This window comes from Sminthopsis crassicaudata, chromosome 3, assembly GCF_048593235.1.
Source record: "Sminthopsis crassicaudata isolate SCR6 chromosome 3, ASM4859323v1, whole genome shotgun sequence".
Lineage (NCBI taxonomy): Eukaryota > Metazoa > Chordata > Mammalia > Dasyuromorphia > Dasyuridae > Sminthopsis > Sminthopsis crassicaudata.
The window spans coordinates 572,269,336-572,285,627 of NC_133619.1; the positions used below are offsets into that span (position 1 = coordinate 572,269,336).

Consider the following 16,292-nt stretch of genomic DNA (forward strand, 5'->3'; position numbering starts at 1 on the left):
TTTCCATTGTGTCTAGCCCACTGAGTCCCAAAATGGGAACAATTCCCTTGTGATGTAGGCAACTCAAGTGAGCATTTTAGTTCTTGTGACATGAATGGTTGCCAACAGTGTAGGACCTGTTATTGTAGCCTTTGGCTGTGGCATTGGGGTGACTTGAGGGCCACAGCACATTCGAAGTTTATCCACCCTTCAGACCCTAGGAGATGCAAGAAGCATCTGCCTTTGGCTTTGTTATTCATTTTAAAGTAAATGTTTCCTGTTGCATTCATTCTGTGTAGAAACCTGGTCCCCCATCTGTTCCCAGGTGTAGGCATTTTAATAATTGTGACATGCTACCTTAGCCAGTACCCACCTGCCCCCCCACTTTGTATTCCCAGAACTTTCCAGGGTATCACTGAGGGGAGGTCAGGCTTGCTTTGGCTGGCAACCAGTGTGGGAGGGTTAGAATGAGATAGAATTGAAGTCTGAGAGAATCTTCAGGGACCCAGTTTCATCCTTATAACAGTCTGATGTCCTCCCCCTGCCTCCTTGGATTTCTTGGCTTTTTACTTCCCAGACTGTCCTGGTCAGCTACAGTCTGAGACTGGGTCTTTTGGATCTTTTTATTCTCTTTGTCCAGGCACTGACCTGACAGGTATGTGATTGCCTTTAAAGCCCGGTTTTTGATCAAGGGTTTCCAGTTGTAGGCTATACAATTTAATTCATTAGTTTTGCCTTGTGTGCCACAGTTTAATGCTAGCTTCGAAGTCTTTGTTTCATATCCCAAAGGGTAGCTCTTCACAGAATGTAACTGTGCCCTCTTTTGCAGCTCAACATGAACTCAGCGCCGACTTTCATGCATTTCCCTCCAAAGGGGAAACCCAAGCGTGCTGACACTTTTGACCTACAGAGAATTGGGTTTGCTGCAGAGCAGCTCGCCAAGTGGATTGCTGACCGGACAGATGTTCATGTAAGTTTCTGGGGATGTAGATATGGGGGAGAGAACTTCCTGGGGAGGGAAGGTATCAGCAGTGCATTTGGAACCTCTTCATGGACCACTGATGGGTGGTCTGTGTCCCTCTCCTTTTCAGATCCGCGTTTTCCGCCCCCCCAATTACTCAGGCACCATTGCCTTGGCCCTACTGATCTCTCTTGTTGGAGGGCTGCTCTACTTGAGGAGAAACAACTTGGAGTTCATTTATAACAAGACGGGCTGGGCCATGGCTTCCCTGGTAAGTGAACATGTGTGTGCATGTGTGTATGTGTGTGTGCCTGTGCATGCACATCAGTTCATGTTAACAGATCAGGACTAGTAAGGACTAAGATCTTCCCCAAGGGAGAATCTGACCATGGAGAGCCTTAAGCAGGGTTTCCCTGCTAGGACATCCACCCTTATAATCCTGTCCCAGTAGGGCTTCTGGCCTTCTATGCTGCTTAATGTCTTTCTGTAATGATGCTGTGCAAATAGCTGAAAAAAACTTAAAATCAACCTTATATGGAGCCTTTACCTTTAGGAAAGAGAAAGAAGGGAATAAGCATTTATATGTAATAAGCATACAATTACTGTGCTTGGGGCTTTTTATAAATATAACCTCATTTGATCTTTGCAATAACCTTGTGAAATAGGGACTGTGTATGATACTCATTTTATAGTTGAGGAAACTGAAGCAGACAGAGGTGAAGTGGCTTACCCATCCTGTGAGGAAGTATCCAAAGTCAAATTGAACTCAGCACTTCCTGACCACAGGGGCCCCAGTTCTTGCTTTCTGGTTGGTGCTTCTGGTGACCATTCTCTTGGGTACTTGGGTCTAGCCTAATAATTCAATAACCCCCAGAGATACAACTCAGTCTGGATTCTGCTCAACAAAGTCAGTTTGCTCACAGTAATATCCAAATAGTTTGTGTTTTTCTTAGATTTTGACATACATTTTGTGGCATTCATAAATGTAAAATAATAAATACAGTTTTAATTTTGAAAATAAACATTGTTTCTATTTTAACTTACTCTTACTGGAAAATGTGCCCCATAATCAAAAGTTATTTTGTCATAAGTTTGATTCTCTGAAATAAACTTTTGAAATATTTAGATTTGGTAGCTATATTAAGAGACATCTATATCTACATTTGGATCTGTATGTATTTCAATAAATACATGTTCACAAAAATCATATCCACATAAAAATGTCCATAAAGGACATAGAAACTCAAAAAGGCAGAAATTTTAAGCATTTCGTTTATATATCATACTTCAGTACAAAATAAATAAGAGGAATATAATTTAAAAGATATAGATATAAATTCTGACTAAAAGCAACTTGCTCATTAGAACCTAATGTGTATCAAAATTAAGATTTTTTAAAAATTAAAGATTAATATAAATATAAAGCCCAAATTAAAGAAATCTGAGAAAATGTTCAGCAGCAATTAGAAATCTATGGATTCAGTGGCATTTATGAATTAAGTTGCAATTAAATTAAAAATAACTTGCTCTTTAGAGCCTAATATGCATCAAAATAATATTTTTGAAAAATTAAAGATTAATATAAATATAAAGCTCAAATTAAGGAAATCTGAGAAAATCAATATTCAGCAGCAACTAGGAATTTAGGAATTCAATAGCATTTATGAATAAGTTTGCAATTAAATTAAAAATGCACAAATTCATATACCAAAGGAAGCACAAATCAGCCAAATAAGGAATATTAGGAAGAGAACAATATAAATGATAAACCTCTAGCAAATTTAATTTTCAAGAAAAGAAAAGAAGAAAAAGTTAAATTAAAAAAACTTTAGAAATCAAAATAAGACAAAGTGACAGAAACAAAAACTTCCTTCCTTCCTTTCTTCCTCTCTCCCTCCTTCCTTCCCTCCTGAAGAGCTCACCATGGGCCTTAGTACTTTGCAAAATTCTGGGCAGATAAATATAGAAAAAAACGACACAGCCAAGAAGTTTACAATCTAATATGGGAAGACAGCCCCCCCAAATGAAGCTTAAATGGGGTGGGCAGGAAAGATATTTATTATGGAGATATATTAAAGATTTATATGCCAAGAGAATGAGAATCTTGAAAAAAGTTGTTATTTATAGAAACATTAAATACTTACATTGAATAGATATGAATCATATAATCTATGCAAATAATTACAAATATTACATAAATTGTTTTCAGGAGCATGGAAATAAGTCAAATAAAGACTTAATATCCATACTTGGTAGTGATATGCCAGAAAAAGAAATGCAGATCAGTATAAGAGTAATTTCATTAATAGAAATAATCTAGTATTTAAAAAGTTTGTTGGAATTAGAGTCAGGTATACTTGGGCCCAAATATCAGTTATTTATAGGTTGTTTGAGCCTTGGCAGATCTTAGTTTCCTCATCCGTAAAATATATATATTAGGGTCATTTAGGATTTGTACACAGAATGTAAACATGGCTCAGTATTAGGAAACTAGTAAGCAAAATAAATTGCATTTTAAACAAAACTGTTAGCATCTCAACAGATGCATTTAAAAAAGTTTGGAAAAATATAATATCCACTTAGAAACCAGAACAAAAGGTGGTATAAGATTAAGAAAATGTCATTTAACTTTAAAAATGTGTAATTGAAGATAATAAGAACCCTTCAGGGTGGACTCCACTTTCCACTATTCTTAACTGAATAGTTTTGGGAAGACCTGCTTTGATAACTTTGAGAAAAAGAAAAAAGAAAAAAAGCCAAACCTAAAGGAATCAGCTTAATCAAATAAGAGTTTAAAAGCTTTCTCTCTCTCTCTGAAACTGAGGTTTATGATGGTTTATTTAGAAAACTCAGGAGGCTTACCTAAACAATTAATTAGGAGAATAAATACTCAGATGCACCTGTGATCTTGTCCATCTGGATCCTTGCCTACTCAGCCCATGGGACTCTTTTAATGTCTTTCTGTAAGCTTGTTGCAAGGCTCACCTGCATGCGGATGACCTCCTATACTTAACTATTGGCCACATAATACCAAAGAATGGTTGGCCTTTCACTTCTCTTTCACTTCTCATTTTTATGCTAATAGACATTTTCCTCCTAGCTTTTTCTCCTGTTTTCTTTAGAGATCCTCACCGATTCTGTGTGGTAGCTTACTGACATTCCCTCTAGCCTCTTTCTCTTACTTATTAATTGTTCATTTTCTCCTCTCCTCTCCTCTCCTCTCCTCTCCTCTCCTCTCCTCTCCCCTCCCCTCCCCTCCCCTCCCCTCCCCTCCCCTCCCCTCTCCCTTCTCCCTTCTCCCTTCTCCCTTCTCCCTTCTCCCTTCTCCCTTCTCCCTTCTCCCTTCTCCCTTCTCCCTTCTCCCTTCTCCCTTCTCCCTTCTCCCTTCTCCCTTCTCCCTTCTCCCTTCTCCCTTCTCCCTTCTCCCTTCTCCCTTCTCCCTTCTCCCTTCTCCCTTCTCCCTTCTCCCTTCTCCCTTCTCCCTTCTCCCTTCTCCCTTCTCCCTTCTCCCTTCTCCCTTCTCCCTTCTCCCTTCTCCCTTCTCCCTTCTCCCTTCTCCCTTCTCCCTTCTCCCTTCTCCCTTCTCCCTTCTCCCTTCTCCCTTCTCCCTTCTCCCTTCTCCCTTCTCCCTTCTCCCTTCTCCCTTCTCCCTTCTCCCTTCTCCCTTCTCCCTTCTCCCTTCTCCCTTCTCCCTTCTCCCTTCTCCCTTCTCCCTTCTCCCTTCTCCCTTCTCCCTTCTCCCTTCTCCCTTCTCTCTGGCTGGGGTTAAGTGATTTGCCCAGGATCACACAGCTAGGAAGTGTTAAATGTCTGAGATCAAGTAAGAACTCAGGTCCTCCTGAATTTAGGGCTGGTGCTCTATCCACTGTGCTACCTAGCTGCCCTGTTAATTGTTCATTTTCAGTCTTTCAGTTATACAACTGTAGAAAATAGAATGTTAGTATTAGAAAGATATCCTTTTGTCTGTGGGAAAAGCTTGGGGTCATTAAAAGTGCCTAACCTGTCCATCTACTTTCTAGTCCAGATGTATTTACTAATGGACAAAGTTGCCCATGGGATAGATTAGATGACCGTGTGTGTGTGTGTGTGTGTGTGTGATAATCTGGGTCACAGAAAGTTTATGTTGAGGGACTCTTAAGTTTGACACCAAAACTGAGAGTATAATGCTATGGAGGCAAATGGACCTTTAATGAAATATAAGACTTCCAAGCATTTCTGATGAAAAGCACATTGTTGCAAAGGAACTTTGGAGTTCAGACACAGGAATGAAAAGAAAGGTAAACATGAATGAAAATGACAAAGGACTAAAAAAAATTATTAAAAAACAAAACAAAACAAAACAAAAACCTGATAAATACCAGAGTAAGAAAAGAGAGTACTGTGTGATAAGAAATGATGGAAATTTTAACTGTTAAATAAAAGCAAAACATAAGTCCTTATGCCATTAGAGAAAAATATTTCAAGATCTGTGTATGTTTTCCATGGCATATCACATTCTGTGTTTTTCTAGTCCTTGTTGACTCCTGTGAACAATACCTTAACTTTATGGTCCATTATAATTCTTGAAAAATACCTATCTTATTCTTTAGAAAGGTTGGGTAGAAACAAGTATGTCTAAGACATACTGTTTTTGTTAGCCTTGAGAAGCAAGGCAAATTAAATTTCAAGACTGAATTTTTAATGCTTTTGTTATGTAATTTCTATCATGATGTTGATGGTGAGGGACCCTTTGATGTATCTTCTTAATCTCTTCTTGTAGAGGAATTAGAAGTCATTATACTTCATTTGTCTGAAGATAATTTTTGGTTTTATAACTTAAAAGTGGGCCTTATAGCTCCCAGTGATAAAAATAGGCTGGCTCCAGGTGATCCCTGTACCTTATTTTGTGTAAGTTTGGTTTCTCAGTGTAGAGGAGCTCAGGTAGGACCAATAAACCTCCTCCAGGCTTTGGAAAAGGTTTTTTCTTTTGTCTAACAGCTGTTTGCAGAGCTCTTGTCTCATGGAATTATACCTTCCACTTGTCCAGTTCTGGCTTTTAAGCAGTTGTGTTTTTTTTTTTTTGTTTTGTTTTAGTAAAATTTTATGCCGCCTTTAGCAATTTGTTAATTCTGTTTTTATAACTTTCTTGCATAGTTCTCATTTCTTTTCCCATGGCTTCCTCTGTTGCAAACCTCCTCCAGGCTTTGGAAAAGGTTTTTTCTTTTGTCTAACAGCTGTTTGCAGAGCTCTTGTCTCATGGAATTATACCTTCCACTTGTCCAGTTCTGGCTTTTAAGCAGTTGTTTTTTTGTTTTGTTTTAGTAAAATTTTATGCAGCCTTTAGCAATTTGTTAATTCTGTTTTTATAACTTTCTTGCATAGTTCTCATTTCTTTTCCCATGGCTTCCTCTGTTGCCTTTTTTTTTTTTTTTTGCTCTTTTTAAAATCTTTTCTAAGACTTCTTGCTGGGGTTTTGTGACTGCATGTTTCTTTATGACTTTGCTTGTAGAGATATCTTCAGGTTATTGTCTTATTCTGAGTTTGTATCTTGGGCTTCCTTGTCCTAAGAATAGCTCTTTGTTTTGGGTTTTTTTTTTTTTTTTCTGTTGCTTATTTTTAACAACCCACTTACTCACTTTGGACTTTGTGTTGGACTCAGCTGGCCTCTGAAGGGGGATGCCTTAACTTCGGCTACTTTTAAAGCTCAGTTGAGGCCTGCCGTCTTGGTCTGTGTTCTTCAAGTTCCTGACCTGGTTCAGATCTGTTTGCTTGTCTGCTATTGAGGCTACTGCTGGACTTAGTCATTATTAGCCCTCTGGAAGGTTTTGCTGAGTCAGAGAGACTGAATTGCCAGCTCCCATTGATCTTTGTTTCCTTCCCTGGTTAATTTTTTTGCAGCCATATATAGAACTTATGACTGGAATTGAGTACCGTGTTTCCCCGATAATAAGACCTATCCTGAAAATAAGACACCCACATACTCTTTAATATTCCGCTAAAATAAGCCCTCCCCCGAAAATAAGCCCTATCGAACTTACTATGAAAACGGTCATCATGGTGATCCCCTGCGCTATATGCTGCGTAGCGGTACCTTCAGTAAGCAGCGCCGCCCTCCCCTCCCGGGTGAAACGCACGTCGCGCTCCGAGCTGCATCCAATCAGAGCTGCAGCAGTGAGCGCGTCATCCTCTTCTTCCCTGGTGATTTGCTTGCTGGCGCTACTGAGAGCAGCGCCGCGGAGTAGAGCTGAGACCGGACCATCTAAAAACTCGGTAAGTTCAGTAAGCGATGGAGAATAAAATAAGCACTCAGGGGGCATGATGGAGGCTAAAAGGGGCATGATGGAGGATAAAAGGGGCATGATGGAGGATAAAATAAGCCCTCCCCTGAAAATAAGCCCTCTGGTGTTTTTTAGTCCCAAAAAAATAATAAGACAGTGTCTTATTATCGGGGAAACACGGTATTTGCTCTGCTCTTGGACCTCATAGCTATAGTTCTGAGACTTTTTCCCCTGCTCCATGCATAGGTAGGACCTCTCACAATGCAACTGTGACTTCTCTACCCTACCCTGGAACTGTGACCTTTGGTAATGGGGGTTAGAGATATCAGATCTTGTCTCTGTACTGGATCTGGTGACTGGGAACTGGCTAAGATAAAAACTGTTAGATGGTACCTGTTCCCACTCCAGGTCTGGCGCAGAGGTCCCATGGAATCTTCTTTTGCCCTCATGCTTCTTGCCCTGTTGTTCAGTCTCAGGCCTGCACTGTTCCCTGGAGCTACAGTGCTCCTTACTGTTGTGCTGCTCTCCTAGTACCCTCTTCAGTGTCCACAGATGTATCTGTTCTTCCCAAGTTTCCATGTGCTGGAAAAACAACTCCTGTGACTCTATTTGTTTTACTAGAGTTTGGTGTGGTTCATTTTTTGGGTTATTGCAGGGGGTGTGGAAGAACTGGACAGAAATCTTGACTTGCTGCCATTTCGATTGTTCCAAAACAGGGATTATCCATGTCCTTCTCTCCTTTGAGATTCTGGTGAAGCCTCTGGTTACTTCTCAGGAGTAATATTTTAGTCCATTGCAGAGTATTGGTTGGAGAGTGAGGCTTTCCGCATATTCTTGTGTATAGATGGGAATGGAAGTTGGCTTTAGCTCCAGAACTTTGTAGAGTCTATGGAAGAGATCTAGGATTGTAAAAAGTTTGCCTAGTCACAATATAGAGGCTAAATGGATAAGGAGTATCTGTGCCCCACATTGGGATGATGAACTCATCTTTATCTGGGAAAGTGCAAATGATGACAGATTGGGCCCAGGATTAAACAGGGCAGGATGGTTATATTATATGAAACTTCTTTTTTTCTTAAGGAATGGAAAACTTCCCCTTCCCCTAACTTTGGGGAGAGCATGGAGGTGAATAGCACAGTGGACAGAGTACTAGCTGGAGTCAGAAAGATCTGAGTTCAAATGCAACCCCAGACACTTTCTATCTTGCTAAAGTCACTGAATCATTGTCTACCTCTGTAAAATAGGGATAATAAAGCATCTACTCCCCAGCGTTGTGATTTTCAAAAGAGTACAGTGTCAGGCATATAGTTAAGTTCTGTAAGATTATTGCTACTATTATCATCATAATCCATATCAATAGTAGTATGATTATTATTTAGTGAGCATCACTGGATTGTGATGGATGTTGTTGGAAGAAACATCTAAATCAATGCTGTCTAATCATCTGGATCATTTCATTAGGGCATATGTATTCTAGGGTTTTAGAGACTGTATTTGGACCCTGTGACAAGACTGACTTTTGGAGGTAACACACTGAAAGACAGAGAAGATGCCAGATGTGTCTGGTTCTTCAACATGGACATGGAAGATAGAACACAAGTTAGAAGAGCATAATGAAGTTAGAAAATAATGTTCAAAGGCAAAAATGATGGGACAAGTAAGATTGAAACTATCTCATTTTATAAAGTCTTGTTCTTTTGGTCAGTTCTTTGTTTTAGAAGCTGCCTGACTTCCCAGTAACTGGTTTTGTGAGATGAATTTAGAAGGCAGACTTCTAGAATATGAGGCTTTATTGACCTTTGCTTTGTATGCTTTTTTCTCATTGTGTTATTCCTTGGTTTGTGTCTTCTTGATGCTTCCAGCTTGGATTTTTGTGGTAGATTTTATAAGACCAAGGTTTTGATTTGTGTTTGCTATATGCATTGATGCCTCCTGAAGCAATATGAAGCCTTCACTGGTACATTCTGGAAACAGTGAAGATCTCTTCCTGTAGGGACAGCAGAAGGTGGCAAGTATGTGGATAATTTTTAGAGCTAGTATCACTGAGAATATAGACATTTGATCCTTTTTGCTTCAACTAAACTGCTATGTTCCATCTCCTATCTTTTTTTCCAGATGTTCTCCTAGTCCCTTTCTGCCTAAGTCAACCCTCCCTTTCCTCATCTTCTCCTTCTTCCCTTCCTCCCCTCCTCCCCCAATCCTTCATTGGGATTGATGAAAGAAAACCTGGCCACCATTGTCTTTCCTTCCTTAACCTTCAGAGCCATTGCCCCTTAATCATGCATTTCCTTGTAGCCTCTCCAGTGGCTTTTGCCCATTTTCTCTCTCAGTTCCAGACTCAGGATCTACTCATGCAGACTCAACTCTTATTCTTTAAGGATTGTCAGGCCTGTCTGTCTGTTGCCTTCTGGTCTGTGTAGCTGTCCTTTGCTGCTCATATCTGCTCTCCTTGAGGGATCTTGGGCCATCCTTTGTGGGAATGCCTGAGTAAGCACCATGCTGAGGATGCTCAGGGCCTTTGTGCATTTTCGCATTGCTTTGGAATCAATTATTTTAATTATAGTGAGATCATGGGGTTCTTTGAAGGGAAGCCTTGCAGTCCTACTGGGGGAATACTGCTATCCCAATAATGAGTTTTCGAGGCAGTGAGCAGATGGCAATCATGAGTAGCCCTGGACAGTCCCAAATGTGATCTAGCATAATCAGTCCAGCCAAGTGTGCAGAAAGTTGGCCGCTGTCATAATTATTCCGGTCATAGCATCCCATGAAACAGACGAATATCCCATCATCCCACATCTTCTCTTTAGCTTGGTCAATGACAATGATGGTACTTCCAGAGATGGGGCTATAAATTAAGCTTAATATTGTTACTTAATGTCCATTCTTTTGCTGTTAAGCTGTACGTTCTCCAAGGGCATGTATCCTCTAATTTGTATTTTATTCATCATAAGTCAAGTAGAATGTAGGTTGGTACTCATTTAATGTTATTTACTTGGACCACTAAATCTATCTTTGCCAGAGAATTCATAAGTAGAAAACCTGACGTAAGTCTGTTAGTTCCTACTCTTGACAGATTTTTAGATCTAAAATTCTTTTTTTTTAGGGGGGAAAAAAAAACCACATTTATTTTGTGTCTTATGTACCTTGAGAAGGCCCTTTTCTCACCCCTAGAATTGCAGAGACATAAATAAAATGATTCCTGCCCTCTCATGACTGACATTCTACTAGGAATGGAGACACTTTTTCACATGGTCATGCTGCCAAGTCAGTTTAGTCCACATGATCTTATAACTGCTTTGAAAGGTAAAAAGTTAAAGAATTGTGATTGTCTTTAATAAGTAGTATCTTAAATCTTTTATGGATTTTAAAAAACTTAGTGTGCTGGATAAACTAATTGAATTCAAGTAACATTTGTCTTTTATATTCTCTGCATTTCGGTCATTTGAATATATTCTATTTTTCAGTGTGTGGTCTTTGCTATGACATCTGGACAAATGTGGAATCATATTCGCGGACCTCCATATGCTCATAAGAACCCTCAGAATGGACAAGTGGTAAGTTCCTGTCCAATGATTCACAGATTCAATTTGTATTTAGCCTATAGGAAAAAAATGAGTTCTACATTTATTATTTAAAAATGTTCATCTGACCATTTTCCCTCCCTCCAGTATCCTGGTTTGATTGGTGATGGTCTAATGTTATAGAGGCATGGCTATGGTCATTGAGCCCAAGAGGAGACACAGATACTGAAGGACTCTGTTGCCCATTTTCTCATAAGGTTCCATCTCTTGATCCCAGCATGGAAATGAAGGTTTATCCAGAAAGGGATATGCTGCAGAGTAGATAACTCTCTGTGTCAGGGGGCACCATTTTGTATTGGCTGGTCTGATTTCCTCTCTAGGGAAGAGAAGCTATTCTCGGTGCCATGACTGGGGAGGTTTTTTGCTGTTTCGAGCGTCAGAGGCTCAGCTGTGAAGGAGTTTGTGCTCCTGGTTTGAGGGGAATGCTTTAGCCTTTGCAAGAGTGATTTTCTGGCCTTCTGTGATTTTAACAGTGACACTTGCTAACATTTGTATGGCACCTGTTCCGGGCTGGGCTCTCTGCTGAACACTTTACAAATAAGATCTCATTTGATACCTATTGTGAACCCCATTTGAGGAACCTGCTGCAAACAGAAGGTGGTGACTTGCCCAGGCTCCTGTAGCTAGTGAGAGTCTGAGGCCAGACATGAATCAGGTCTTCCTCGCTCCACTCTGCTTGCCTGTGCACTCAGGTTTGCCCTGAGTCTGTCCTTATATCTTTTTCAGGTCTTATATCTGTTCAGGTCTGTCCTTATATCTTTTCTCTTGTCCTCTTTGCCCCTATCCTAGTGAAACTCTTGGCCTGTGCCCCAGCCTTGGCCATTGCCACTGTTCTCCCCCCCTCCCCTGCTGAGTGAAGAGGGGCTGACTGGGGACTCCCCAGATTTATGCCACGTCACTTTGATACCTTCATCTACCCTCTCCATCTTCACTGATCTCATCTTCTCTTTGCCAGAGCCAACCCCTTTACTTGCACAAGTGACCCTGTTCCATCTCTGCTTCTCCAGTAGATTGCTCTTACCTTCTCTCTGTCCCTGTCTGCTGTGGTTTACAGAAATACCTCCATATCTCCCACATCCTCCATCTGTGCATTCTCCCTAGCCATCTTGCTAAATTAAATCTCTTCCCCCATTCTTAGCTACTCTGAAGATGTCTGTCTGCTGCAGGAGCCTCTAGCTCCTCTCCTTTCACTTTCTTCTGAAGTCTCTGCAGCCTGCTTCTAACCTCCTCATGTGCTCCCTCCAGATTTACCAGTGGTCTCTTAATCACCAATCCCCGGCCTCTTCTTTGTCCTCATTCTCCTTGACATCTGCAATCTGTGACACCGCTGAGCATTCTCTCTTTCCTGAGAGCCTCTTCCCTCTGATTCTCCTGCTGCTTCTCTGACCATTCCTCCTCAGACATCTCTTCCTGATCAAGTCCTCTGACCTTAGGTGTTCCACAAGTCCCTGCCCTGGGCCCTCTTCTTTGGACTGTTTTTATTACTTCACTTAGGGCTGAGCTCATCAGCTCCCACAATTGGATTGCCCTTCTATTGTCAGGTATGAGATTAAAGAGTGGCAGCAGCCTGTGCCCAGGGACAAAGATTGTGCCTGAGATTCCCTGCACCTTCTTTTTTTCTTGGCCTCCCCACCTGTGTGTGCTGTCTTCCCCTTTTAGCTCCTTGGGAGAAGGGACTGTTTATTCCTAGGGCTTAATGCAGTTCCTGGCGCAAAGTCAGATCTTGATGCATTTCTGTTCATTTGTTGGCACACATCCCCCCCTCCTTTTTTGAGTGTAGAACAATTTTTATTAGTTTTTGACAGGACATTTGCCAAATCTTTTCTTACCAGTCATTGTTGGGTGGGCTTCTTCTCAGGCCACAAATTTGTCAGCCCTGTCTTTAATAATGATTAGTGAATCCTATCCTCTTTTCAAATACCATTTCCTTAGCTAGATGTTCATTTCCCAGAGCAGTTTTTCTTCTTCCATCTTTTTTAATTCAAGGAACAGACATGTGGAAAACTGTGGGCTTCAGTTCATTACCCCAAACTTCATCACTGTGGCTCCTTGTGACATGATCATTTGCACCTGTGGGGATCTGCCTGAAGGGGCTGCTGGTACCTTCCGTGTATCATTACTTCGATGGTCTCCTGACTCACAGTGGGGTTCCTGCCATGCTGGGTTTTTAGTTAGCCAGAGTACAGATGCTAGCACTAGCTCTGAAGTAGACTGTGCTTTTGCTTACTCCTACCACAACAAGTTATCAAAAGCTGGGTAGAGTGGCTCCAGATGAATTCTGTTCTCATGGACTCATAGGTCTCATGATCCAAGTCCTTGTTAAGTCTGGAGGTCCTAACCTAAAGTCTGCCTCTCTTCTTCACCCCAATTATAAATGATTTTGAGCTAGACAACAGGTAACCTATGGAAGAAAGGTCCTTGTCCTCTCTTCCCGTGATCCAAATGCCTGCCTTTATTGTATTTGCTAGTCTCCAGCCAAATCTTCTTGTTTTGATCTGGGAAAAGCCTTAATTTCCTTACATTTTTAAATAATGGTATGTTACTGTAGCTGTGGTCAGGAGTTCAGTAAGTACCAAATTAGCCCCGACTAGCCTCTTGATTTTAGGGAAGTGGGGACTTCATGGGGATCTCTACATGCCCTGACCCAAACTCAGTCTTAAAATTCAGCTCTGAATCTTTCTTCAATACTCACTTCTTGAAATGTTCTATTCAAAGGAATGAGCTGCAGTGGTTTTGCTACAGCTGAGATTATTCTTGAGTTTTGGCTCCTCTCCAAAGTAAAATAGGAGAGTTAGGAGTGGGGTACACATAAGAGGGAGAGCCACTTCACCTGGAGCAGAGCTCTTCATTCTTTGAAGTCATGGGAATAAGAGGTGATTGTTTTTGACAGTCTGGTAGATATTTTCATATGTTGGAGAGGCTTATTTGGGGAAGAAGGACTTTTTGAATGTTTTCACCCTTTTTCATTCTCTATTTTTGTGCTCTACATTTACTGGCTGAAAATGATAGGACTCCTGGGTAAAGGGGTATGGATGGCACTGAGTGGGGGAGGGACCCAGCTTACTCTTGTCTGTAAAGGAGGGAACTGCTGTTCATGAATACCCTTAGGAATTTGAATGGGGCCCTTTGTAAGTCTCTTTGTAGTGATGTGCACATGATGCAGTCTCAGTGGGCCTCCTCTGCTGACAAATTGACTGAGCCTTTTGGGGCTATTGGATGGAATGGAAGCGGTCAGAAATGTATACAAATTACATTAACGAAAGAATTTTTATAGTTTAGAAGGCAGAAATGTTGGTGTAGAAGACCACCCAAATATTTCAGCAGAGCCAGTGTGAAGAGCAAGCATCTCCATTGTTTGTTTTTTACCAAGTGGATATGGCTGAACTATGATGGGGGTTGTGTGCCTGTGCACACATATACTGAAAAGGGTAAGCACACTATTGTGCATGAACTTTAGGACGTCTCCTAGTCATATATATAAAATACTGGAGTCTCATTCTTTTGAGTTTGGCACTGACTTTCCTACTGTGACAGGAGTAGAATAGTTCTCAGAGCTTTCTTTGCTGTAATTGGCCCTTCTTTTGTATACTCTGACAACTTAAAGGTTAAAAAAAACAAAACAAAACACAGTCTATTTGGATTTGGATTTTGCCTCACTGATTTAATTTGAATAACAAATAATCTTTTCTCCCTCCCCTCCCCAATATATAAGCAATAAAGTATGGGGTTTAAATTTTTTTTTTTTTTTTTTTTTTTTTTTGTAAATATGGATGCAGAATTTCTATTCGCTTTAATTGCTTCAAAATAGCAGTTACCTTTTGAAAAGTCTAATAGAGGTTGTTTTCTTCATCACATCAATGAAATTTAAAGGTATAGCTTGGAAAATAGGAATCCCCTTAGGTGGGACTGGTGCTAGACCCCCTTACCCAAATTAACTAATCAGAGACATTTTCAGATAAAAAGAGAAAGCATTTATTTAGTCCCTGCGGGGAAAGGCCCAAGTACACCCAGGAGACATCTCAGCTCCCAGCATGTGCTTGACCTGGCAAGCCAGAAATAGTAAAGCTGATTAAATAGCAAAGACCAAGTCTTTTCATTAGATGGACTAAAAAGGAAGTAATCCTTATTGACCAATGGTCACCAGTATTGTTTGCTTCCTGGGAGTCATATCACTTCTTGTCACTTCTTAAAGCTTAGATTTAGGTTTTGACTTTTCTTGCCCCAGAGACCTCTAGGTCTCTGTAATCTAGACCTAAGGTCGGACCTTCTGTCCCTGGAGATCTCTGGGAATAGGGATCAGATAATTTAGGCCTAAGGTATGACCTACTCCATCTCAGGGATTTTTTGAGAAAACTTCACCAGGTCTCTTTCACCCTTTATATATATTTTTTTCAGTTCTACATATTTTAATTGCCTTAAATTTTTTCCTTTATTTAGTGTTTTAGTTTTCCTCAGTTACATGTAAAATAGGTTTAAGTTTTCATTTTTAAAACTTGAAATTCCAGATTCTCTTCCTTCTTCCTTCCCTACGCCCTTTACTGAGAAGACAAGCAATTTGATGTAGGTTATACATGTGTATAACTGCCTTTTTAAAAGAAGAATCACTGCAGTTTGTATTTTATATATTCGACAGTAATGAGGACATTTAGCCCTTTTCTAATGTGCTGAATACAGTGACAAAAGAAATATTTTATGAATATAAATAAAAGCTTTTGTACCTTTTCATGAAGGCAATGCTGCAGTGACTAGCCCTAAGAGGTTTTGTAACTTATCATTGAGCCTGCTGTGTATGTTCATAAGGTACTTTGGATTTGCATTTCCCTTCTTCTTTTCTTCAGCTGGCACCCAATGAGATTCCCCTTTGGAAGACAATTCATAAAGTTTCTTTGATTCCCACTTGGCTGTAGGAGAAAATATAAACTCCTCCCCTTAGTGTGGAAAGCTCTGCCCATTCTGGCTCTGCTCTGTCACTCCCAGCTCCTTGGACATTTCTTTGCCTCAGATGCTCTGTGTTCCACCCAAATGGCCAACCCATTATTTCCCATAGGGGCCTTTTTTCTTCTATCTCTGTGCTTAGTATCTTCTCTGGGCTTCTTCTTGATGGAATCTTGAGCTGTTTTTCTAGTTTGATTCAAGTGCCACCCTTAAGTGCCTTCTTTCCCACCTTTTCTTGGACATTCCTTGCCATAGTTTAGAATTCATTTACCTGTGTTGCTCTCCTCCCCAAAAGAGCAGAGACTTTTGGCTGGAGAAACTTGTTCATTTTTACCTAGCCACAATACTCAGCCCACAGGTGTTGTTGAATGAATGATTGAGAAAACATGCCCTCATGGAGGTTGGAGGGCAGTACCCACTTACCCAGACTGCTCCCATGCCTGTAAAGGGGGTGTGCTTCTTAAGATTATGTGATCTCTGACGGCTTTTTTGGTTCTAATGGGCAATTAGAACTTGAGTCCTTAAAGGAATAGATGGGAAGTAATCCAAGGTATCCTCTGGAGACCCTGGGATGTACAA

General features: G+C 40.6%; 1 protein-coding gene across 2 annotated transcripts in view; it reads left to right on the plus strand.

Moving 5' to 3' along the window:
* TUSC3 (tumor suppressor candidate 3) overlaps positions 1 to 16,292 on the plus strand; it is a 71,962-nt gene that overhangs the window by 24,923 nt on the left and 30,747 nt on the right. For both annotated transcript variants that reach the window (XM_074304820.1, XM_074304821.1), the window contains exons 4-6: positions 809 to 949; positions 1,071 to 1,211; positions 10,662 to 10,751. In XM_074304820.1, the coding sequence (XP_074160921.1) occupies positions 809 to 949; positions 1,071 to 1,211; positions 10,662 to 10,751 (372 nt within the window). The remainder of the gene's footprint in view (positions 1 to 808; positions 950 to 1,070; positions 1,212 to 10,661; positions 10,752 to 16,292) is intronic.